Source organism: Somniosus microcephalus, chromosome 23 (assembly GCF_052327205.1).
Source record: "Somniosus microcephalus isolate GS21.2 chromosome 23, FLI_Smic_1.0, whole genome shotgun sequence".
Taxonomy (NCBI): Eukaryota; Metazoa; Chordata; class Chondrichthyes; order Squaliformes; family Somniosidae; genus Somniosus; species Somniosus microcephalus.
In genome coordinates, this window is record NC_141009.1 from 70,182,157 (window position 1) to 70,207,976 (window position 25,820).

The following is a 25,820-nucleotide window of genomic DNA, read 5'->3' on the forward strand; positions in this document are numbered from 1 at the left end:
AGGGGGATTAAATACGTGGGGTTACAAGGATAGGGTGGGATATGTGTTGGTGTAGGGGTTACGGGGATTGGGTGGGATATGTGTCGGTGCAGGCTCGATGGGCCGAAATGGCCTCTATCTGCACTGTGGGGTTTATGTGATTTCTGTGATTTCTGTGAAATGTTATGTATTGTGTGTTCTATTGTGTGTTCTCCTCCCACCTGTGGTGGCGCTGTCACAGGAGATAAATGGTTGGGTGTTCTCTGTTAAGTTTAGCTCTCTTTGTTTGGAACTTGCCAGAACTTCCTTTCCTTCCAATAAAGCACTTCATGTTTGAATCTCTGAGTTCTGAGTCCTAAATTGTGTCTAGGTAGAAAGGTACCGACACAACACACACTACTTACTGAGCCACCTAACTAGTTCTCACAAGCAAACTTAGACATACAGCTCTCTATTCCTTCATCCAAATCATTTATAAACAATGAAAAGATGGGGCCCCAGTGCAGACCCCTGGGGGACCACTGCTCACAACCTGCCAGTTGGAGTACGTACCCATTATCCCTACACTCCGTCTCCTATCTCCACAAGGTTACATCCAACTCAATGCACTCTCATTTGTGCTAATAATCACCTGTGTGGAACCTCATCAAATGCCCTCTGGATGTCCATATAGACGACATCCATAGACCCTGTCCATCGTGTTAGTGACCTCCTCAAAATGTTTACTAGTTTAGTCAGACCTGCCTTTCACAAATCCATGCTGACTCTCTGACTAGCCAGAGCAATGCCATGGGAGAGCTACCAATGATGTTAGGCAGTTTACAGCAACATTTACAGAACAGGGAGTGAGCACCAAACTCAAGGGCCAGGGGCAGCCGGTCAGTGAGGGACAACAGTGAAGGTCCTCAGAGTGGGTCCCAGTAACCATCAGTAACCAGGCTCCAGACCGAAGTCTATCTGTGAGCAACGCCATGGAAGATCTATTATTAATGACTATAAAATGGATTATTCCACCCGCCTGTGCATCAATATTACTGGGTCTGTTAAACTGCTCATATTGCTCATTATGACTTTCACAGATAATGATACAGGATAAACATGTTGAGACAAACCTTTCAATGTCCACAGCCTTCTGTCTAATCTGCTGCTTTATGATGTTTCCATTGTTCACGCTCCCTTCACTAAGTAAACCTGTTCAGACCTTCTACCCGACCACATTCACTCCGAGATAGATCAGCCAGTTAGTCACAGTCAGTGCAGCTCCCCTTCCTTCACTTCAACTGGTTATGTAGCCTCCCGCCTCAGATTGACTCAGTTTACAAACCGATTGTGATGTCTGATCTCAGTGTGATGCACAGTGTGAGGGGGAGGCTTGGCCCCGTGACCTCACGGTTTGACCTGTCTAGTTAAAGGAGCCTCACCTTCATGAAAGTGCTTAGCAAATCGTAAACATAGACATAGAAACATAGAAGATTGGAGCAGGAGTAGGCCATTCGGCCCCTCGAGCCTGCTCCGCCATTCAATGCGATCATGGCTGATCATCCAAACTCAGTACCCTGTCCCTGCCTTCTCCCCATATCCCTTGATCCCTTTAGCCTTAAGAAATATATCCAACTCCTTCTTGAATATATTTAATGAATTGGCCTCTACTGCCTTCTGTGGTAGAGAATTCCACAGGTTCACCACTCTCTGGGTGAAGAAATTCCTCCTCATCTCTGTCCTAAATGGCCTACCCCTTAGCCTTAGACTGTGACCCCTGGTTCTGGACTCCCCGATCATCGGAAACATCCTTCCTGCATCTAGTCTGTCCAGTCCTGTCAGAATTTTATAAGTTTCAATGAGATCCCCTCTCATTCTTCTAAACTCCAGTGAGTACAAGCCCAATCGACACAATCTCTCCTCATACGTCATTCCTGCCATCCCAGGTATCAGCCTGGTGAATCTTCGCTGCACTCCCTCCATGGCAAGAACGTCCTTCCTCAGGTAAGGCGACCAAAACTGCACACAATACTCAAGGTGCGGCCTCACCAAGGCCCTGTACAACTGCAGCAAAACATCCTTGTTCCTGTACTCGAACCCTCTTGCTACGAAGGCCAACATACCATTTGCCTTCTTAACCGCCTGCTGCACCTGCATGCTTACCTTCAGCGACTGGTGCACAAGGACACCCAGGTCTCGTTGCACTTCCCCTTCTCCCAATCTATTGCCGTTCAGATAATAATCTGCCTTCCTGTTTTTGCCACCAAAGTGGATAACCTCACATTTATCCATGTTATAATGCATCTGCCATGCCTTTGCCCAATCACCCAACCTGTCCAAATCATCCTGTAGTTAGAGCTAGGCCTTTCAGGAGGGAAATCAGGATGAACCTTTTCACGTTAAGGGCAGTAGCAATCTGGAACTCGCTACCCAAAAGGCTGTGCTCAATTGGAGCTTTCAAGACTGAGGCTGATAGATTTATGTTGGGTAAGGGTGTCAGGAGATATGGATTAAAGGCGGGTAAATGGAGCTTTGGTGCAGATCAGCCGTGATTTAATAGAATGGCGGAGCAGGCCTGAGAGGCCGAATGGCCTCCTCCTGGTCCTACTGTTCCTTTTAATACATTATTGAAACCCCTAATGATGGCTCGGTCCTGTCAAAGCAGGAATTGAGATTGTAGCCAAGGTGCATGTGGCTGGAGTCTGAGCATTCAGGAGAGAGGTAAAAGCTGGCATCGTGGCCTCTGCGATGAGGGGCTGAGTCACGAGGCTGGTCTCCAGGGTCAGGGACTGGAGCCAGTGCAGAGAGGAGTCACGAGGCTTGTCCCCAGGGTCAGGGACTGGAGCCAGTGCAGAGAGGAGTCACGAGGCTTGTCCCCAGGGTCAGGGACTGGAGCCAGTGCAGAGAGGGATCACGAGGCTGGTCCCCAGGGTCAGGGACTGGAGCCAGTGCAGAGAGGAGTCACGAGGCTGGTCCCCAGGGTCAGGCACTGGAGCCAGTGCAGAGAGGAATCACGAGGCTGGTCCCCAGGGTCAGGCACTGGAGCCAGTGCAGAGAGGAATCACGAGCCTGGTCCCCAGGGTCAGGGACTGGAGCCAGTGCAGAGAGGAGTCACGAGACTGGTCCCCTGGGTCAGGCACTGGAGCCAGTGCAGAGAGGAGTCACGAGGCTTGTCCCCAGGGTCAGGGACTGGAGCCAGTGCAGAGAGGAGTCACGAGGCTGGTCCCCAGGGTCAGGCACTGGAGCCAGTGCAGAGAGGAGTCACGAGGCTGGTCCCCAGGGTCAGGGACTGGAGCCAGTGCAGAGAGGAGTCACGAGGCTGGTCCCCAGGGTCAGGGACTGGAGCCAGTGCAGAGAGGAGTCACGAGGCTGGTCCCCAGGGTCAGGCACTGGAGCCAGTGCAGAGAGGAGTCACGAGGCTGGTCCCCAGGGCCAGGGCACTGGAGCCAGTGCAGAGAGGAGTCACGAGGCTGGTCCCCAGGGCCAGGGCACTGGAGCCAGCGCAGAGAGGAGTCACGAGGCTGGTCCCCAGGGCCAGGGCACTGGAGCCAGTGCAGAGAGGAGTCACGAGGCTGGTCCCCAGGGTCAGGGACTGGAGCCAGTGTAGAGAGGAGTCACGAGGCTGGTCCTCAGGGTCAGGGACTGGAGCCAGTGCAGAGAGGAGTCACGAGGCTGGTCCTCAGGGTCAGGCACTGGAGCCAGTGCAGAGAGGAGTCACGAGGCTGGTCCCCAGGGTCAGGGACTGGAGCCAGTGTAGAGAGGAGTCACGAGGCTGGTCCTCAGGGTCAGGGACTGGAGCCAGTGCAGAGAGGAGTCACGAGGCTGGTCCCCAGGGTCAGGCACTGGAGCCAGTGCAGAGAGGAGTCACGAGGCTGGTCCCCAGGGTCAGGCACTGGAGCCAGTGCAGAGAGGAGTCACGAGGCTGGTCCCCAGGGCCAGGGCACTGGAGCCAGCGCAGAGAGGATTCACGAGGCTGGTCCCCAGGGCCAGGGCACTGGAGCCAGTGCAGAGAGGAGTCACGAGGCTGGTCCCCAGGGTCAGGGACTGGAGCCAGTGTAGAGAGGAGTCACGAGGCTGGTCCTCAGGGTCAGGGACTGGAGCCAGTGCAGAGAGGAGTCACGAGGCTGGTCCTCAGGGTCAGGCACTGGAGCCAGTGCAGAGAGGAGTCACGAGGCTGGTCCCCAGGGTCAGGGACTGGAGCCAGTGTAGAGAGGAGTCATGAGGCTGGTCCCCAGGGTCAGGGACTGGAGCCAGTGCAGAGAGGAGTCACGAGCCTGGTCCCCAGGGTCAGGCACTGGAGCCAGTGCAGAGAGGAGTCACGAGGCTGGTCCTCAGGGTCAGGCACTGGGTCAGGCACTGGAGCCAGTGCAGAGAGGAGTCACGAGGCTGGTCCCCAGGGTCAGGGACTGGAGCCAGTGTAGAGAGGAGTCACGAGCCTGGTCCCCAGGGTCAGGCACTGGAGCCAGTGCAGAGAGGAGTCACGAGGCTGGTCCTCAGGGTCACGGGGACTGAATTTTGAGACAGCTGGCCTCCTCATTCTGGAAAGGAGGCTTCTGAGAAATGATTTTGTAAAGATAGTAAATGGTGTGGAAAAGGTTCATCTCTCCAAACATGGACCTTTAAATAGAAGACGATTTACTGTACACTCACTCGAGCACAGCTCCCTAGCTAAGCTGCCCAGCTGTCATGTCACACCTTGCTGTCATTACTTTTAACTTGGATCAAAATAAAATAAAGAACTTATATAGTGCCTTTTAGAGTGGTTGGAAGTGGGCAGTGGTGTCCCACAGCTTTAAGAGCTGCAGACTGCCTAGTTTGGAATGATTTTAATTTTTTGTTAGCAGCAGGCAGTTCACCTTTAAGGGCTCGAGACTGCTTTCAAAACTGACAGCCTTGCTTTAAGAGAATGCAGCGTTGCTACAGCGATGCGACATTGGGCCTCCGTCTGAGCGCACAGCGCTAAAATCATTCAAATTAGCAGATGCACCAAATTAACATGCTGTCTACACATTCTAAACAGGCGCGAGCAAACCTCGCCCCGCAGTGCCCCCGCCTGTTTTCGGGCCTTATCGACTTTCCCGGCCAGGAGGTTATGAGGAGCCGGTGTAGAACCTTAATAAAGCTCCGTTAGACACTGGTGCAGTACTGCGCTCCGCACTGTGGCGAGGATATTGAGGGTTTAGAGAGAGTCATAGAGTCATAGGGCTAGATTTTCAGTATAGACAGTTTTGGGGCGCTAACCTTAGCGCCCGCCCCAAAGTAGCGCCCCGTTGACGGAAATTCAGTGGCTTCGCCCTAAGAGGTTGGTGGAGCGCTAAAAGAGGCGTTCCACTACTATCTTTAGGCGCTAAGCCGGCGGTGCAGAGCGCAACGCCCGAGCTCGGGCGCAGCGCACGGCAGACACTCTGGTGCCAGTCAGCTCTTAAAGGGGAAGGGTGCATGTGTTTTTGGAGGAGGAGGAGGAGGAGGAGGAGGAGGAGGAGGATGATGATGATGATGATGATGATGATGATGATGATGATGATACACCGTCCACAACAACACACTGGATCCTTCCACACAATACATGCAGACTGCCGTTTATAGTGCAGGAGGAGTGCCCTTTAATTTGCGCTCCCCAGGGTGTGTTGCGTTCCATTTTACAAACGCTCTGGACGCCAGCCGCAGAATGGGGCGGTCCGACTGAAGTTTGGATTCGGGGCGGCCAAAGGGCGTTGCACGAGGATGTGACGTCATTTTCTGCGCGCGCATCCGGGCGGCCGCTAAACTTTGCGGCGGCGCTAACGGGCAACTTAATTTGGGGCGGGGCGCAAACTGCGCTGCGCCCGGGCGCTACACGAATAGCGCCCGAAAATCACTTCTCTTAAGGCGCTAACTGCTGGCGCAAGCAACTGAAAATCTAGCCCATAGAGTTTTACAGCACAGAAAGAGGCCCTTCGGCCCATCGTGTCTGCGCCGCCCATCCATCCCTGTCCAGTCTAATCCCATTTTCCAGCATTTGGTCCATAGCCTTGTATGCAATGGCATTTCAAGTGCTCATCCAAATGCTTCTTGAATGTTGTGAGGGTTCCTGCCTCTACCACCCTTTTAGGCATTGAGTTCCACATTCCAACCACCCTCTGGGTGAAAAAGTTCCTCCTCAAATCCCCTCTAAATCTCCTGCCCCTTACCCTGAATCTATGCCCCCTTGTTATTGACCCCCCTACTAAGGGGAAAAGTTCCTCTTTGTCTACCCTATCTATGCCCCTCATCATTTTGTACACCTCAATCAGGTCCCCCCTCAGCCTTCTTTGCTCCAAGGAAAACAACCCCAGCCTGTTTAGTCTTTCTTCATAGCTGAGGCGCTCCATCCCAGGTAACATCCTGGTGAATCTTCTCTGCACCCTCTCCAAAGCAATCACATCCTTCCTATAGTGAGGCGACCAGAACTGCACACAGTACTCCAGCTGTGGCCTCACCAGCGTTTTGTACAGCTCCATCATAACCTCCCTGCTCTTATATTCTATGCCTCAGCTAATGAAGGCAAGTATCCCATATGCCTTTTTAACCACCTTATCTACTTGTTCCGCTGCCTTCAGAGATCTATGTACATGTACACCGAGGTCCCTCTGACCCTCTGTACTTCCTAGGGTCCTACCACTCATTGTGTATTCCCTTGCCTTATTTGTCCGTCCAAAATGCATCACCTCGCACTTTTCAGGGTTAAATTCCATTTGCCACTTTTCCGCCCATCTGACCAACCCGTCTATATCGTCCTGTAGCCTGAGGCTTTCCTCCTTGCAATTTACCACCCCACCAATTTTCGTGTCATCTGCAAACTTACTGATCATCCCTTTTACATTCTCATCCAAATCATTTATGTAGATCACAAACAACAAGGGACCCAGCACCGATCCCTGAGGTACCCCACTGGACACAGGCTTCCAGTCACAAAAGCAACCTTCGACCATCACCCTCTGCCTCCTGCCACTCAGCCAGTTTAGGATCCAATGCGCCAAGGCACCCTGGATCCCATGGGCTCTTACCTTCTTGACCAGTCTCCTATGCGGGACTTTGTCAAAAGCTTTACTGAAGTCCATGTAAACCACATCCACAGCATTTCCCTCATCCACCTCCCTAGTCACCCCCTCGAAAAATTCAATCAGATTTGTCAGGCATGATTTACCCTTGACAAAGCCATGCTGACTATCCCCGATTAATCCTTGCCTCTCCAAGTGGAGACTAATTTTGTCCCTCAGAATTTTTTCCAATAATTTCCCTACCACAGATGTTAGGCTCACTGGCCTGTAATTCCCTGGTTTATCCCTGCTACCCTTCTTGTATAATGGTACTACATTAGCTGTTCTCCAGTCCTCTGGTACATCCCCTGTGGCCAGAGAGGTTCTGAAAATTTGTGTCAGAGCCCCTGCAATCTCCTCCTTTGCCTCCCACAGCAGCCTGGGATACATCTCGTCCGGGCCTGGGGATTTATCCACTTTTTGGCCTGCTAAAACCGCTAGCACCGCCTCCCTCTCGATGCTAATATGTTCAAGTATGTCACAATCCCCTTGCCCGATTTCTATGTCTGCATCGTCTTTCTCCATAGTGAACACAGATGCAAAATATTCATTTAAAACCCCGCCTACATCATCTGGTTCTACACACAGATTGCCACTTTGGTCCCTAATGGGCCCTACCCTTTCCCTGGTTATCCTCTTGCCCTTAATATACTTATAAAACATCTTAGGATTTTCCTTTATTTTGCTCGCCAGTGTTATTTCATGGCCCCTCCTCGCCCTCCTAATTTCTTTTTTGAGTATGCCCCTGCACTTTTTATACTCCTCTAGGGCTTCCTCCGTCTTTAGTCTTTTGTAATGGCCAAAAGCCCCCCTTTTTTTCCTAATGCATTTTTGTATATCCCTTGTCATCCAAGGTTCCCTTTGCTTGTTGGTCCCACCCTTGACCTTTACAGGAACATGTTGGCGTTGTACTCTCTCTATTTCCCTTCTGAAAGTCTCCCACTGTTTTGATGTGGATTTTCCTATAAGTAGCTGCTCCCAGTCCACTTTGGCCAGATCCTGCCTTATCATATTAAAATCGGCCTTCCCCCAATTTAGAACCCTTATTTCCGGGCCGTCTTTGTCTTTTTCCATGACCGCCTTAAATTTCACCGAATTATGGTCACTGTCGCCAAAGTGCTCTCCTACTGACACTTCCACCACTTGCCCGGCTACATTCCCCAGAATTAGGTCCAGTATCGCCCCCTCTCTTGTAGGACTTTCTACATGTTGGCTCAAAAAGCTCTCCTGGATGCACTTTAAGAATTCTGCACCCTCTAAGCCTAAGTACGACACAGATTCACACGGATGCTACCTGGTGTGAAGCAATAAAATGACAAAGAAAGACTTGAAAAGTTGTCTTTTTTCATTAGAACAACACAGATTACAGGGCGATATGATAGAGGTGTTTAAAGGTGCCGAGAAACTCCAGTATGATTTGGACAGGTTTGGCGATTGGGCAGATGCAATATAACGTGGATAAATGTGAGGTTATCCACTTTGGTGGCAAAAACAGGAAGGCAGATTATTATCTGACTGGCAATAGATTGGGAGAAGGGGAAGTGCAACGAGACCTGGGTGTCCTTGTGCACCAGTCGCTGAAGGTAAGGATGCAGGTGACGCAGGCGGTTAAGAAGGCAAATGGTATGTTGGCCTTCGTAGCGAGAGGGTTCGAGTACAGGAACAAGGATGTCTTGCTGCAGTTGCACAGGGCCTTGGTGAGACCACACCTTGAGTATTGTGTGCAGTTTTGGTCGCCTTATCTGAGGAAGGATGTTCTTGCCATGGAGGGAGTGCAGCAAAGATTCACCAGGCTGATACCAGGGATGGCAGGAATGACGTATGAGGAGAGATTGGGTCGATTGGGCTTGTACTCGCTGGAGTTTAGAAGAATGAGAGGGGATCTCATTGAAACTTATAAAATTCTGACAGGACTGGACAGACTAGATGCAGGAAGGATGTTCCTGATGGTCGGGGAGTCCAGAACCAGGGCTCACAGTCTAAGGATAAGGGGTAAGCCATTTAGGACAGAGATGAGGAGGAATTTCTTCACCCAGAGAGTGGTGAAGCTGTGGAATTCTCTACCACAGAAGGCAGTTGAGGCCAATACATTAAATATATTCAAGAAAGAGTTGGATATATTTCTTAAGGCTAAAGGGATCAAGGGGTATGGGGAGAAAGCAGGGACAGGGTACTGAGTTTGGATGATCAGCCATGATCGCATTGAATGGCGGAGCAGGCTCGAGGGGCCGAATGGCCGACTCCTGCTCCTATCTTCTATGTTTCTATGTATGAAAGGATGGGCCAGGCTCGATGGAAACAGCCTGTTTCAGTAGTTGAGGGTCTAGAACGAGGGGCCAGAGATACAAGATTAAATGTAAGAGATTTAGAACAGTGAGCAGGAGAAACCTCTCCACACAGAGAGTCGTGAGGCTGTGGAATTCACTTCCTGGGTCAGGGACTGAGGCAGAAACTGTGTCAATATTGAAGGTTGGATTGGAGAGGTGGATTCAGGAAAAGGGGTTTCAGAGATATGGGGACAGGCCGGGTTAATGTGATCAGGACTATTTGGTCACGTGGGGGGTAAACACCGACACAACAACAACAACTTGCATTTATATAGCGACTTTGCTGTAGTAAAACATCCCAAGGTGCTTCACAGGAGTGATTATCTGAAAAAAGTTTGATATGGACTGGATGGGCCGAATGGCCTGTTTCCACGTTGTAACTTTTACGTATTTCTATGTGTGTTCTCAGGACGTCTCAAAGTGCTTTACAGCCAATGAAGTACTTTTGGAGTGTAGTCACTTTTGTAATGTGGGAAACGCGGCAGCCAATTAGCGCACAGCAAGATCCAACTCCCCATCTCTTCTTCCAAATAGTGCCATGGGCCACCTGAGAGAGCAGACGGGGCCTCGGTTTAACATCTCATCCAAAAGACGGCACCTCTGACAGTGCAGCACTCCCTCAGCACTGCACTGGAGTGTCAGCCTCTGGAGTGGGACTCGAACCCACAAGCTTCTGACTCAGAGGCGAGAGTGCTGCCCACTGAGCTATGGCTGACACGTTAAATAGACAGCCTCACTTAAATCTTGTAACTTTCCATTCTGGAATCCTCTCTCACCTTTCTTTAATCTTCCAAACTTCTTCAAATACACTCCAGAATTTCCCCAAACCTTTAGTTGAAGCGAATAGTCCTTCACCTTAAATATACTGAAGCTACCACCAGAAGTGAAGGCCAGCAATCACCATGATCAATTCAAGCAAATGGATCACTTTCAAAAGTGTAAATCCACAAAAGCACACGCCAGAAATGAGAAGTGCCAGATTTGAATTTGACCATTATCTCTCCGTTTTCTTCCCAGTATCTAGCTGACAGTAAGGAGACATTCGGAAAGCAGCTCTCTGGCAAGGACCCATCGTCTTCTAGATTCATAGAGCACAGGAGGAGGTCACCCAGCCTGTCCTGCCTGTACTGGCTCTGTGAAGGAGGTATCTCATGAGTCGCACTGCCCTGCCCTCTCCCCATAGCCCTGCATTGCGGCCTGTTGTAAACCACCCGCCATCTGGGGGTATGACTGAGGACGGCCGAGCTCTCCCGGAACAGGTGAGTGCTTTGTGTGTCTCATCACGATAACAGAATGCAAGGACTAATCCTTTAACGAAGGATATGCCAAAATATGTGGAGCCCAGGTTATCCCTTCAACCCTTTCCCTTTGGTTTATCCATTTTGTTCCCCATTGCCTGGACCTTTCACTCTCTATCAGCTCTTACTCTTCCACCTAGTACCTTGGCTCCATGGTGTTCGGAGAGTTAGTGCTGCTGTACAGCCCACCCGTTACTAGGGCCAGTGCACAGCACACCGTTACTAGGGTCAGTGTACAGCCCACCCGTTACTAGGGCCAGCGTACAGCCCACCCGTTACTAGGGCCAGTGTACAGCACACCATTACTAGGGCCAGTGTACAGCCCACTGTTACTAGGGTCAGTGCACAGCCCACCCGTTACTAGGGCCAGTGTACAGCCTCCCGTTACTAGGGCCAGTGTACAGCCCACCGTTACCAGGGCCAGTGTACTGTCCACCCGTTACTAGGGCCAGTGTACAGCCCAGCGTTACCAGGGCCAGTGTACAGCCCACCGTTACTAGGGCCAGTGTACAGCCCACCGTTACTAGGGCCAGTGTACAGCCTCCCGTTACTAGGGCCAGTGTACAGACTCCTGTTACTAGGGCCAGTGCACAGCCCAGCGTTACTAGGGCCAGTGTACAGCCCACCGTTACTAGGGCCAGTGTACAGCCCACCGTTACTAGGGCCAGTGTACAGCCCACCCGTTACTAGGGCCAGTATACAGCCCACCATTACTAGGGCCAGTGTACAGCCCACCATTACTAGGGCCAGTGTACAGCCCACCCGTTACTAGGGCCAGTGTACAGCCCACCCGTTACTAGGGCCAGTGTACAGCCCACTGTTACTAGGGCCAGTGTACAGCCCACCCGTTACTAGGGCCAGTGTACAGCCCACTGTTATTAGGGCCAGTGCACAGCCTCCTGTTACTAGGGCCAGTGTACAGCTCACCCGTTACTAGGGCCAGTGTACAGCCCACCCGTTACTAGGGCCAGTGTACAGCCCACCCATTACTAGGGCCAGTGCACAGCCCACTGTATTTAGGGCCAGTGTACAGCCTCATGTTACTAGGGCCAGTGTACAGCCTCCTGTTACTAGGGCCAGTGAACAGCTCACCCGTTACTAGGGCCAGTGTACAGCCCACCCGTTACTAGGGCCAGTGTACAGCCCACCCATTACTAGGGCCAGTGTACAGCCCACACGTTACTAGGGCCAGTGCACAGCCCACCCGTTACTATGGCCAGTGCACAGCCCACCCGTTACTAGGGTCAGTGCACAGCCCATCTGTTACTAGGGCCAGTGTACAGCCCACTGTTACTAGGGCCAGTGTACAGCCCACTGTTACTAGGGCCAGTGCACAGCCCACCCGTTACTAGGGCCAGTGTACAGCCCACCCGTTACTAGGGCCAGTGCACAGCCCACCCGTTACTAGGGTCAGTGTACAGCCCACACGTTACTAGGGCCAGTGCACAGCCCACCCGTTACTAGGGCCAGTGCACAGCCTCCTGTTACTAAGGCCAGTGTACAGCCTCTCGTTACTAGTGCCAGTGTACAGCCCACCTGTTACTAGGGCCTGTGTACAGCCTAGTGTTACTAGGGCCAGTGTACAGCCTCCTGTTACTAGGGCCAGTGTACAGCCTCCTGTTACTAGGGCCAGTGTACAGCCCACCCGTTACTAGGGCCAGTGTACAGCCCACCCGTTACTAGGGCCAGTGTACAGCCCACCCGTTACTAGGGCCAGTGTACAGCCCACCCATTACTAGGGCCAGTGTACAGCCCACCCGTTACTAGGGCCAGTGTACAGCCCACCCGTTACTAGGGCCAATACAAAGCCCACCCGTTACTAGGGCCAGTGTACAGCCCACCCGTTACTAGGGCCAGTGTACAGCCCACCCATTACTAGGGCCAGTGTACAGCCCACCCGTTACTAGGGCCAGTGTACAGCCCACCCGTTACTAGGGCCAATACAAAGCCCACCCGTTACTAGGGCCAGTGTACAGCCCACCCGTTACTAGGGCCAGTGTACAGCCCACCCGTTACTAGGGCCAGTGTACAGCCCACCGTTACTAGGGTCAGTGCACAGCCCACCCGTTACTAGGGCCAGTGTACAGCCCACCCGTTACTAGGGACAGTGTACAGCCCACCCGTTACTAGGGCCAGTGTACAGCACACCGTTACTAGGGCCTGTGTACAGCCTCCCGTTACTAGGGCCAGTGTACAGCCTCCCGTTACTAGGGCCAGTGTACAGCCCACCATTACTAGGGCCAGTGTACAGCCCACCCGTTACTAGGGCCAGTGTACAGCCCACCCGTTACTAGGGCCAGTGTACAGCCCACTGTTACTAGGGCCAGTGTACAGCCCACCCGTTACTAGGGCCAGTGTACAGCCCACTGTTATTAGGGCCAGTGCACAGCCTCCTGTTACTAGGGCCAGTGTACAGCTCACCCTTTACTAGGGCCAGTGTACAGCCCACCCGTTACTAGGGCCAGTGTACAGCCCACCCATTACTAGGGCCAGTGTACAGCCCACTGTATTTAGGGCCAGTGTAGAGCCTCCTGTTACTAGGGCCAGTGTACAGCCTCCTGTTACTAGGGCCAGTGAACAGCTCACCCGTTACTAGGGCCAGTGTACAGCCCACCCGTTACTAGGGCCAGTGTACAGCCCACCCATTACTAGGGCCAGTGTACTGCCCACACGTTACTAGGGCCAGTGCACAGCCCACCCGTTACTATGGCCAGTGCACAGCCCACCCGTTACTAGGGTCAGTGCACAGCCCATCTGTTACTAGGGCCAGTGTACAGACTCCCGTTACTAGGGCCAGTGCACAGCCCACTGTTACTAGGGCCAGTGTACAGCCCACTGTTACTAGGGCCAGTGCACAGCCCACCTGTTACTAGGGCCAGTGTACAGCCCACCCGTTACTAGGGCCAGTGCACAGCCCACCCGTTACTAGGGCCAGTGTACAGCCCACACATTACTAGTGCCAGTGCACAGCCCACCCGTTACTAGGGCCAGTGCACAGCCTCTCGTTACTAGTGCCAGTGTACAGCCCACCTGTTACTAGGGCCTGTGTACAGCCTCCCATTACTAGGGCCAGTGTACAGCCTAGTGTTACTAGGGCCAGTGTACAGCCTCCTGTTACTAGGGCCAGTGTACAGCCTCCTGTTACTAGGGCCAGTGTACAGCCCACCCGTTACGAGGGCCAGTGTACAGCCCACCCGTTACTAGGGCCAGTGTACAGCCCACCCATTACTAGGGCCAGTGTACAGCCCACCCGTTACTAGGGCCAGTGTACAGCCCACCCGTTACTAGGTCCAATACAAAGCCCACCCGTTACTAGGGCCAGTGTACAGCCCACCCGTTACTAGGGCCAGTGTACAGCCCACCCGTTACTAGGGCCAGTGTACAGCCCACCGTTACTAGGGTCAGTGCACAGCCCACCCATTCCTAGGGCCAGTGTACAGCACACCCGTGACTAGGGCCAGTGTACAGCCCACCCGTTACTAGGGCCAGTGTACAGCACACCGTTACTAGGGCCTGTGTACAGCCTCCCGTTACTAGCCCAGTGTACAGCCTCCCGTTACTAGGGCCAGTGTACAGCCCACTGTTACTAGGGCCAGTGTACAGCCCACCTGTTACTAGGTCCAGTGTACGGCCTCCTGTTACTAGGGCCAGTGTACAGCCTCCTGTTACTAGGGCCAGTGTACAGCCTCCCGTTACAAGGGCCAGTGTACAGCCTCCCTTTACTAGGGCCAGTGTACAGCCCACCCGTTACTAGGGCCACTGTACAGCCCACCTGTTACTAGGGCCAGTGTACGGCCTCCTGTAACTAGGGCCAGTGTACAGCCTCCTGTTACGAGGGCCAGTGTACAGCCCACCTCTTACTAGGGCCAGTGTACAGCCTCCCGTTACTAGGGCCAGTGTACAGCCCACCCGTTACTAGGGCCAGTGTACAGCCCACCTGTTACTAGGGCCGGTGTACAGACTCCCGTTACTAGGGCCAGTGTACAGCCCACTGTTACTAGGGCCGGTGTACAGCCCACCCGTTACGAGGGTCAGTGTAGAGCCCACCTGTTACTCGGGCCCGTGTACAGCCTCCCGTTACTAGGGCCGGTGTACAGCCCACCCGTTACGAGGGCCAGTGTACAGCCCACTGTTACTAGGGCCAGTGTACAGCCCACCCGTTACTAGGGCCAGTGTACAGCCCACCCATTACTAGGGCCAGTGTACAGCCCACCTGTTACTAGGGCCAGTGTACAGCCTCCCGTTACTTGGGCCAGTGTACAGCCCACCCGTTACTAGGGCCAGTGTACACCCCACCCGTTAATAGGGCCAGTGTACAACCTCCCGTTACTAGGGCCAGTGTACAGCCCACCCGTTACTAGGGCCAGTGTACAGCCCACCCGTTACTAGGGCCAGTGTACAGCCCTCCAGTTACTAGGGCCGGTGTACAGCCCACTGTTACTAGGGCCAGTTTACAGCCCTCCAGTTACTAGGGCCAGTGTACAGCCCACCTGTTACTAGGGCCAGTGTACAGCCTCCCGTTACTAGGGCCAGTGTACAGCCCACCCGTTACTAGGGCCAGTGTACAGCCTCCCGTTACTAGGGCCAGTGTACAGCCCACCCGTTACTAGGGCCAGTGTACAGCCCACCCATTACTAGGGCCAGTGTACAGCCCACCCGTTACTAGGGCCAGTGTACAGCCCACCCGTTACTAGGGCCAATACAAAGCCCACCCGTTACTAGGGCCAGTGTACAGCCCACCCGTTACTAGGGCCAGTGTACAGCCCACCCGTTACTAGGGCCAGTGTACAGCCCACCGTTACTAGGGTCAGTGCACAGCCCACCCGTTACTAGGGCCAGTGTACAGCCCACCCGTTACTAGGGACAGTGTACAGCCCACCCGTTACTAGGGCCAGTGTACAGCACACCGTTACTAGGGCCTGTGTACAGCCTCCCGTTACTAGGGCCAGTGTGCAGCCTCCTGTTACTAGGGCCAGTGTACAGCCTCCTGTTACTAGGGCCAGTGTACAGCCTCCTATTACTAGGGCCAGTGTACAGCCCACCCGTTACTAGGGCCAGTGTACAGCCCACCCGTTACTAGGGCCAGTGTACAGCCCACCCGTTACTAGGGCCAGTGTACAGCCCACACGTTACTAGGGCCAGTGTACAGCCCACCCGTTACTAGGGCCAATATAAAGCCCACCCGTTACTAGGGCCAGTGTACAGCCCACCCGTTACTAGGGCCAGTGCACAGCCCGCCCGTTACTAGGGCCAGTGTACAGCCCACCCTTTACTAGGGCCAGTGTACAGCCCACCTGTTACTAGGGCCTGTGTACAGCCTCCCGTTACTAGGGCCAGTGCACAGCCTCCTGTTACTAGGGCCAGTGTACAGCCTCCCGTTACTAGGGCCAGTGTACAGCCCACTGTTACTCGGGCCAGTGTACAGCCCACCTGTTACGAGGGCCAGTGTACGGCCTCCTGTTACAAGGGCCAGTGTACAGCCTCCTGTTACTAGGGCCAGTGTACAGCCTCCCGTTACTAGGGCCAGTGTACAGCCTCCCTTTACTAGGGCCAGTGTACGGCCTCCTGTTACTAGGGCCAGTGTACAGCCTCCTGTTACGAGGGCCAGTGTACAGCCCACCTCTTACTAGGGCCAGTGTACAGCCTCCCGTTACTAGGGCCAGTGTACAGCCTCCTGTTACTAGGGCCAGTGTACAGCCTCCCATTACTTGGGCCAGTGTACAGCCCACCCGTTACTAGGGCCAGTGTACAGCCCACCCGTTACTAGGGCCGGTGTACAGCCTCCCGTTACTAGGGCCAGTGTAAAGCCCACTGTTTCTAGGGCCGGTGCACAGCCCACCCGTTACTAGGGTCAGTGTAGAGCCCACCTGTTACTCGGGCCGGTGTACAGCCTCCCGTTACGAGGGCCGGTGTACAGCCCACCCGTTACTAGGGCCAGTGTACAGCCCACCCGTTACTAGGGCCAGTGTCCAGCCCACCCGTTACTAGGGCCAGTGTACAGCCCACCCGTTACTAGGGCCAGTGTACAGCCTCCCGTTACTTGGGCCAGTGTACAGCCCACCCGTTACGAGGGCCAGTGTACACCCCACCCGTTACTAGGGCCAGTGTACAACCTCCCGTTACTAGGGCCAGTGTACAGCCCACCAGTTACTAGGGCCAGTGTACAGCCCACCCGTTACTAGGGCCAGTGTACAGCCCTCCAGTTACTAGGGCCGGTTTACAGCCCACTGTTACTAGGGCCAGTTTGCAGCCCTCCAGTTACTAGGGCCAGTGTACAGCCCACCTGTTACTAGGGCCAGTGTACAGCCTCCCATTACTAGGGCCAGTGTACAGCCCACCCGTTACTAGGGCCAGTGTACAGCCTCCCGTTACTAGGGCCGGTGTACAGCCTCCTGTTACTAGGGCCAGTGTACAGCCCACCCGTTACTCGGGCCAGTGTACAGCCCACCCGTTACTCGGGCCAGTTTACAGCCCACCTGTTACTAGGGCCGGTGTACAGCTCACCTGTTACTAGGGCCAGTTTACAGCCCTCCAGTTACTAGGGCCGGAGTACAGCCCACTGTTACTAGGGCCAATTTACAGCCCACCAGTTACTAGGGCCAGTGTACAGCCCACCCGTTACTAGGGCCAGTGTACAGCCCACTGTTGCTAGGGCCAGTGTACAGCCCACTGTTACTAGGGCCAGTGTACAGCCCACCTGTTACTAGGGCCAGTGTGCAGCCCACTGTTACTCGGGCCAGTGTACTGTCCACCCGTTACTAGGGCCAGTGTACAGCCCACTGTTACTAGGGCCAGTGTACTGTCCACCCGTTACTAGGGCCAGTGCACAGCCCACTGTTACTAGGGCCAGTGTACAGCCCACTGTTACTAGGGCCGGTGTACAGCCCACTGTTACTAGGGCCAGTGTACAGCCCACCCATTACTAGGGCCAGTGTACAGCCCACCCGTTACTAGGGCCAGTGTACAGCCCACCCGTTACTGGGGCCAGTGTACAGCCCACCCGTTACTAGGGCCAGTTTACAGCCCACCCGTTACTAGGTCCAGTGTACAGCCCACCCGTTACTAGGGCCGGTGTACAGCCACCCGTTACTAGGGCCGGTGTACAGCCACCCGTTACTAGGGCTGGTGTACAGCCACCCGTTACTAGGGCCGGTGTACAGCCCACCCGTTACTAGGGCCAGTGTACAGCCCACCCGTTACTAGGGCCGGTGTACAGCCTCCCGTTACTAGGGCCGGTGTACAGCCACCCGTTACTAGGGCCAGTGTACAGCCTCCCATTACTAGGGCTAGTTTACAGCCCACCCGTTACTAGGGCCAGTGTACAGCCCACCCGTTACTAGGGCCAGTGTACAGCCCACCTGTTACTAGGGCCAGTGTACAGCCTCCTGTTACTAAGGCCAGTTTACAGCCTCCTGTTACTAGGGCCAGTGTACAGCCCACCTGTTACTCGGGCCAGTGTACAGCCTCCTGTTACTAGGGCCAGTGTACAGCCCACCCGTTACTAGGGCCAGTGTACAGCCTCCCGTTACTAGGGCCAGTGTACAGCCCACCCGTTACTAGGGCCGGTGTACAGCCCACCTGTTACTAGGGCCGGTGTACAGCCCACTGTTACTAGGGCCAGTTTACAGCCCTCCAGTTACTAGGGCCGGTGTACAGCCCACTGTTACTAGGGCCAGTTTACAGCCCACCTGTTACTAGGGCCGGAGTACAGCCCACCCGTTACTAGGGCCAGTGTACAGCCCACCTGTTACTAGGGCCAGTGTACAGCCCACCCGTTACTAGGGCCAGTGTACAGCCAGCCGTTACTAGGGCCGGTGTACAGCCCACCCGTTACTAGGGCCGGTGTACAGCCCACCTGTTACTAGGGCCAGTGTACAGCCTCCTGTTACTAGGGCCAGTGTACAGCCCACCCGTTACTAGGGCCAGTGTACAGCCTCCCGTTACTAGGGCCAGTGTACAGCCCACCCGTTACTAGGGCCGGTGTACAGCCCACCTGTTACTAGGGCCGGTGTACAGCCCACTGTTACTCGGGCCAGTTTACAGCCCTCCAGTTACTAGTGCCGGTGTACAGCCCACTGTTACTAGGGCCAGTTTACAGCCCACCTGTTACTAGGGCCGGTGTACAGCCCACCCGTTACTCGGGCCAGTGTACAGCCCACCTGTTACTAGGGCCAGTGTACAGCCCACCCGTTACTAGGGCCAGTGTACAGCCACCCGTTACTAGGGCCGGTGTACAGCCCTCCAGTTACTAGGGCCGGTGTACAGCCCACTGTTACTAGGGCCAGTGTACAGCCCACCTGTTACTAGCGCCAGTGTACAGCCCACCCGTTACTAGGGCTGGTGTACAGCCACCCGTTACTAGGGCTGGTGTACAGCCCTCCAGTTACTAGGGCCGGTGTACAGCCCACTGTTACTAGGGCCAGTTTACAGCCCTCCAGTTACTAGGGCCAGTGTACAGCCCACCTGTTACTAGGGCCAGTGTACAGCCTCCCGTTACTAGGGCCAGTGTACAGCCCACCCGTTGCTAGGGCCAGTGTACAGCCTCCCGTTACTAGGGCCGGTGTACAGCCTCCTGTTACTAGGGCCAGTGTACAGCCCACCCGTTACTAGGGCCAGTGTACAGCCCACCCGTTATTGGGCCAGTGTACAGCCCACCCGTTTCTAGGGCCGGTGTACAGCCCACTGTTACTAGGGCCAGTTTACAGCCCTCCAGTTACTAGGGCCGGAGTACAGCCCACCAGTTACTAGGGCCAGTGTACAGCCCACTGTTACTAGGGCAAGTGTACAGCCCACTGTTACTAGGGCCAGTGTACAGCCCACTGTTACTAGGGCCAGTGTACAGCCCACTGTTACTAGGGCCAGTGTACAGCCCACCTGTTACTAGGGCCAGTGTACAGCCCACTGTTACTAGTGCCAGTGTACTGTCCACCCGTTACTAGGGCCAGTGTACAGCCCACTGTTACTAGGGCCAGTGTACTGTCCACCCGTTACTAGGGCCAGTGTGCAGCCCACTGTTACTAGGGCCAGTGTACAGCCCACTGTTACTAGGGCCAGTGTACAGCCCACCCATTACTAGGGCCAGTGTACAGCCCACTGTTACTAGGGCCGGTGTACAGCCCACTGTTACTAGGGCCAGTGTACAGCCCACCCGTTACTAGGGCCAGTGTACAGCCCACCCGTTACTAGGGCCAGTGTACAGCCCACCCGTTGCTAGGGCCAGTTTACAGCCCACCCGTTACTAGGGCCAGTGTACAGCCCACCCGTTACTAGGGCCGGTGTACAGCCACCCGTTACTAGGGCCGGTGGACAGCCACCCGTTACTAGGGCTGGTGTACAGCCACCCGTTACTAGGGCCGGTGTACAGCCCACCCGTTACTAGGGCCGGTGTACAGCCTCCCGTTACTAGGGTCAGTGTACAGCCCACCCGTTACTAGGGCCGGTGTACAGCCCACTGTTACTGGGGCCAGTTTACAGCCCTCCAGTTACTAGGGCCAGTGTACAGCCCACCTGTTACTAAGGCCAGTGTACAGCCTCCCGTTACTAGGGCCAGTGTACAGCCTCCCGTTACTAGGGCCGGTGTACAGCCTCCTGTTACTAGGGCCAGTGTACATCCCACCCGTTACTAGGGCCAGGGTACAGCCCACCCGTTACTAGGGCCAGTGTGCAGCCCACCCGTTACTCGGGCCGGTGTACAGCCCACTGTTACTAGGGCCAGTTTACAGCCCTCCAGTTACTAGGGCCGGAGTACAGCCCAGTGTTACTAGGGCAAGTGTACAGCCCACTGTTACTAGGGCCATTGTACAGCCCACTGTTACTAGGGCCAGTGTACAGTCCACTGTTACTAGGGCCAGTGTACAGCCCACCTGTTACTAGGGCCAGTGTACAGCCCACTGTTAGTAGGGCCAGTGTACTGTCCACCCGTTACTAGGGCCAGTGTACAGCCCACTGTTACTAGGGCCAGTGTACTGTCCACCCGTTACTAGGGTCAGTGTACAGCCCACTGTTACTAGGGCCAGTGTACAGCCCACTGTTACTAGGGCCAGTGTACAGCCCACCCATTACTAGGACCAGTGTGCAGCCCACTGTTACTAGGGCCGGTGTACAGCCCACTGTTACTAGGGCCAGTGTACAGCCCACCCATTACTAGGACCAGTGTACAGCCCACTGTTACTAGGGCCGGTGTACAGCCCACTGTTACTAGGGCCAGTGTACAGCCCACCCGTTACTAGGGCCAGTGTACAGCCCACCCGTTACTAGGGCCAGTGTACAGCCCACCCGTTACTAGGGCCAGTTTACAGCCCACCTGTTACTAGGGCCAGTGTACAGCCCACCCGTTACTAGGGCCGGTGTACAGCCACCCGTTACTAGGGCCGGTGTACAGCCACCCGTTACTAGGGCTGGTGTACAGCCACCCGTTACTAGGGCCGGTGTACAGCCCACCCGTTACTAGGGCCAGTGTACAGCCCACCCGTTACTAGGGCCGGTGTACAGCCTCCCGTTACTAGGGCCGGTGTACAGCCACCCGTTACTAGGGCCAGTGTACAGCCTCCCATTACTAGGGCTAGTTTACAGCCTCCTGTTACTAGGGCCAGTGTACAGCCCACCCGTTACTAGGGCCAGTGTACAGCCTCCCGTTACTAGGGCCAGTGTACAGCCCACCCGTTACTAGGGCCGGTGTACAGCCCACCTGTTACTAGGGCCGGTGTACAGCCCACTGTTACTCGGGCCAGTTTACAGCCCTCCAGTTACTAGTGCCGGTGTACAGCCCACTGTTACTAGGGCCAGTTTACAGCCCACCTGTTACTAGGGCCGGTGTACAGCCCACCCGTTACTCGGGCCAGTGTACAGCCCACCTGTTACTAGGGCCAGTGTACAGCCCACCCGTTACTAGGGCCAGTGTACAGCCACCCGTTACTAGGGCCGGTGTACAGCCCTCCAGTTACTAGGGCCGGTGTACAGCCCACTGTTACTAGGGCCAGTGTACAGCCCACCTGTTACTAGGGCCAGTGTACAGCCCACCCGTTACTAGGGCTGGTGTACAGCCACCCGTTACTAGGGCCGGTGTACAGCCCTCCAGTTACTAGGGCCGGTGTACAGCCCACTGTTACTAGGGCCAGTTTACAGCCCTCCAGTTACTAGGGCCAGTGTACAGCCCACCTGTTACTAGGGCCAGTGTACAGCCTCCCGTTACTAGGGCCAGTGTACAGCCCACCCGTTGCTAGGGCCAGTGTACAGCCTCCCGTTACTAGGGCCGGTGTACAGCCTCCTGTTACTAGGGCCAGTGTACAGCCCACCCGTTACTAGGGCCAGTGTACAGCCCACCCGTTACTAGGGCCAGTGTACAGCCCACCCGTTTCTAGGGCCGGTGTACAGCCCACTGTTACTAGGGCCAGTTTACAGCCCTCCAGTTACTAGGGCCGGAGTACAGCCCACCTGTTACTAGGGCCAGTGTACAGCCCACTGTTACTAGGGCAAGTGTACAGCCCACTGTTACTAGGGCCAGTGTACAGCCCACTGTTACTAGGGCCAGTGTACAGCCCACTGTTACTAGGGCCAGTGTACAGCCCACCTGTTACTAGGGCCAGTGTACAGCCCACTGTTACTAGTGCCAGTGTACTGTCCACCCGTTACTAGGGCCAGTGTACAGCCCACTGTTACTAGGGCCAGTGTACTGTCCACCCGTTACTAGGGCCAGTGTGCAGCCCACTGTTACTAGGGCCAGTGTACAGCCCACTGTTACTAGGGCCAGTGTACAGCCCACCCATTACTAGGGCCAGTGTACAGCCCACTGTTACTAGGGCCGGTGTACAGCCCACTGTTACTAGGGCCAGTGTACAGCCCACCCGTTACTAGGGCCAGTGTACAGCCCACCCGTTACTAGGGCCAGTGTACAGCCCACCCGTTGCTAGGGCCAGTTTACAGCCCACCCGTTACTAGGGCCAGTGTACAGCCCACCCGTTACTAGGGCCGGTGTACAGCCACCCGTTACTAGGGCCGGTGGACAGCCACCCGTTACTAGGGCTGGTGTACAGCCACCCGTTACTAGGGCCGGTGTACAGCCCACCCGTTACTAGGGCCGGTGTACAGCCTCCCATTACTAGGGTCAGTGTACAGCCCACCCGTTACTAGGGCCGGTGTACAGCCCACTGTTACTGGGGCCAGTTTACAGCCCTCCAGTTACTAGGGCCAGTGTACAGCCCACCTGTTACTAAGGCCAGTGTACAGCCTCCCGTTACTAGGGCCAGTGTACAGCCTCCCGTTACTAGGGCCGGTGTACAGCCCACCCGTTACTAGGGCCAGGGTACAGCCCACCCGTTACTAGGGCCAGTGTGCAGCCCACCCGTTACTCGGGCCGGTGTACAGCCCACTGTTACTAGGGCCAGTTTACAGCCCTCCAGTTACTAGGGCCGGAGTACAGCCCACTGTTACTAGGGCAAGTGTACAGCCCACTGTTACTAGGGCCATTGTACAGCCCACTGTTACTAGGGCCAGTGTACAGCCCACTGTTACTAGGGCCAGTGTACAGCCCACCTGTTACTAGGGCCAGTGTACAGCCCACTGTTACTAGGGCCAGTGTACTGTCCACCCGTTACTAGGGCCAGTGTACAGCCCACTGTTACTAGGGCCAGTGTACTGTCCACCCGTTACTAGGGCCAGTGTACAGCCCACTGTTACTAGGGCCAGTGTACAGCCCACTGTTACTAGGGCCAGTGTACAGCCCACCCATTACTAGGACCAGTGTGCAGCCCACTGTTACTAGGGCCGGTGTACAGCCCACTGTTACTAGGGCCAGTGTACAGCCCACCCATTACTAGGACCAGTGTACAGCCCACTGTTACTAGGGCCGGTGTACAGCCCACTGTTACTAGGGCCAGTGTACAGCCCACCCGTTACTAGGGCCAGTGTACAGCCCACCCGTTACGAGGGCCAGTGTACAGCCCACCCGTTACTAGGGCCAGTTTACAGCCCACCTGTTACTAGGGCCAGTGTACAGCCCACCCGTTACTAGGGCCGGTGTACAGCCACCCGTTACTAGGGCCGGTGTACAGCCACCCGTTACTAGGGCTGGTGTACAGCCACCCGTTACTAGGGCCGGTGTACAGCCCACCCGTTACTAGGGCCAGTGTACAGCCCACCCGTTACTAGGGCCGGTGTACAGCCTCCCGTTACTAGGGCCGGTGTACAGCCACCCGTTACTAGGGCCAGTGTACAGCCCACCCGTTACTAGGGCCAGTGTACAGCCACCCGTTACTAGGGCCGGTGTACAGCCCTCCAGTTACTAGGGCCGGTGTACAGCCCACTGTTACTAGGGCCAGTGTACAGCCCACCTGTTACTAGGGCCAGTGTACAGCCCACCCGTTACTAGGGCTGGTGTACAGCCACCCGTTACTAGGGCCGGTGTACAGCCCTCCAGTTACTAGGGCCGGTGTACAGCCCACTGTTACTAGGGCCAGTTTACAGCCCTCCAGTTACTAGGGCCAGTGTACAGCCCACCTGTTACTAGGGCCAGTGTACAGCCTCCCGTTACTAGGGCCAGTGTACAGCCCACCCGTTGCTAGGGCCAGTGTACAGCCTCCCGTTACTAGGGCCGGTGTACAGCCTCCTGTTACTAGGGCCAGTGTACAGCCCACCCGTTACTAGGGCCAGTGTACAGCCCACCCGTTACTAGGGCCAGTGTACAGCCCACCCGTTTCTAGGGCCGGTGTACAGCCCACTGTTACTAGGGCCAGTTTACAGCCCTCCAGTTACTAGGGCCGGAGTACAGCCCACCTGTTACTAGGGCCAGTGTCCAGCCCACTGTTACTAGGGCAAGTGTACAGCCCACTGTTACTAGGGCCAGTGTACAGCCCACTGTTACTAGGGCCAGTGTACAGCCCACTGTTACTAGGGCCAGTGTACAGCCCACCTGTTACTAGGGCCAGTGTACAGCCCACTGTTACTAGTGCCAGTGTACTGTCCACCCGTTACTAGGGCCAGTGTACAGCCCACTGTTACTAGGGCCAGTGTACTGTCCACCCGTTACTAGGGCCAGTGTGCAGCCCACTGTTACTAGGGCCAGTGTACAGCCCACTGTTACTAGGGCCAGTGTACAGCCCACCCATTACTAGGGCCAGTGTACAGCCCACTGTTACTAGGGCCGGTGTACAGCCCACTGTTACTAGGGCCAGTGTACAGCCCACCCGTTACTAGGGCCAGTGTACAGCCCACCCGTTACTAGGGCCAGTGTACAGCCCACCCGTTGCTAGGGCCAGTTTACAGCCCACCCGTTACTAGGGCCAGTGTACAGCCCACCCGTTACTAGGGCCGGTGTACAGCCACCCGTTACTAGGGCCGGTGGACAGCCACCCGTTACTAGGGCTGGTGTACAGCCACCCGTTACTAGGGCCGGTGTACAGCCCACCCGTTACTAGGGCCGGTGTACAGCCTCCCATTACTAGGGTCAGTGTACAGCCCACCCGTTACTAGGGCCGGTGTACAGCCCACTGTTACTGGGGCCAGTTTACAGCCCTCCAGTTACTAGGGCCAGTGTACAGCCCACCTGTTACTAAGGCCAGTGTACAGCCTCCCGTTACTAGGGCCAGTGTACAGCCTCCCGTTACTAGGGCCGGTGTACAGCCCACCCGTTACTAGGGCCAGGGTACAGCCCACCCGTTACTAGGGCCAGTGTGCAGCCCACCCGTTACTCGGGCCGGTGTACAGCCCACTGTTACTAGGGCCAGTTTACAGCCCTCCAGTTACTAGGGCCGGAGTACAGCCCACTGTTACTAGGGCAAGTGTACAGCCCACTGTTACTAGGGCCATTGTACAGCCCACTGTTACTAGGGCCAGTGTACAGCCCACTGTTACTAGGGCCAGTGTACAGCCCACCTGTTACTAGGGCCAGTGTACAGCCCACTGTTACTAGGGCCAGTGTACTGTCCACCCGTTACTAGGGCCAGTGTACAGCCCACTGTTACTAGGGCCAGTGTACTGTCCACCCGTTACTAGGGCCAGTGTACAGCCCACTGTTACTAGGGCCAGTGTACAGCCCACTGTTACTAGGGCCAGTGTACAGCCCACCCATTACTAGGACCAGTGTGCAGCCCACTGTTACTAGGGCCGGTGTACAGCCCACTGTTACTAGGGCCAGTGTACAGCCCACCCATTACTAGGACCAGTGTACAGCCCACTGTTACTAG

At 55.3% G+C, this 25,820-nt stretch overlaps 1 protein-coding gene and 1 long non-coding RNA gene across 2 annotated transcripts in view; one reads left to right on the forward strand and one right to left on the reverse strand.

The window, feature by feature from the left end:
* The window catches only part of LOC147101944 (uncharacterized), a 395,113-nt gene that overhangs the window by 249,103 nt on the left and 120,190 nt on the right, over positions 1-25,820 (reverse strand). The gene's annotated exons all lie outside the window — the stretch shown is intronic.
* The window catches only part of LOC147101945 (uncharacterized), a 71,388-nt gene continuing 55,947 nt past the window's right edge, over positions 10,380-25,820 (forward strand). Inside the window, exon 1 of the mRNA XM_085965962.1 lies at positions 10,380-10,602. Coding sequence (XP_085822088.1) covers positions 10,495-10,602 — 108 coding nt within the window. The 5' untranslated portion in view covers positions 10,380-10,494. The remainder of the gene's footprint in view (positions 10,603-25,820) is intronic.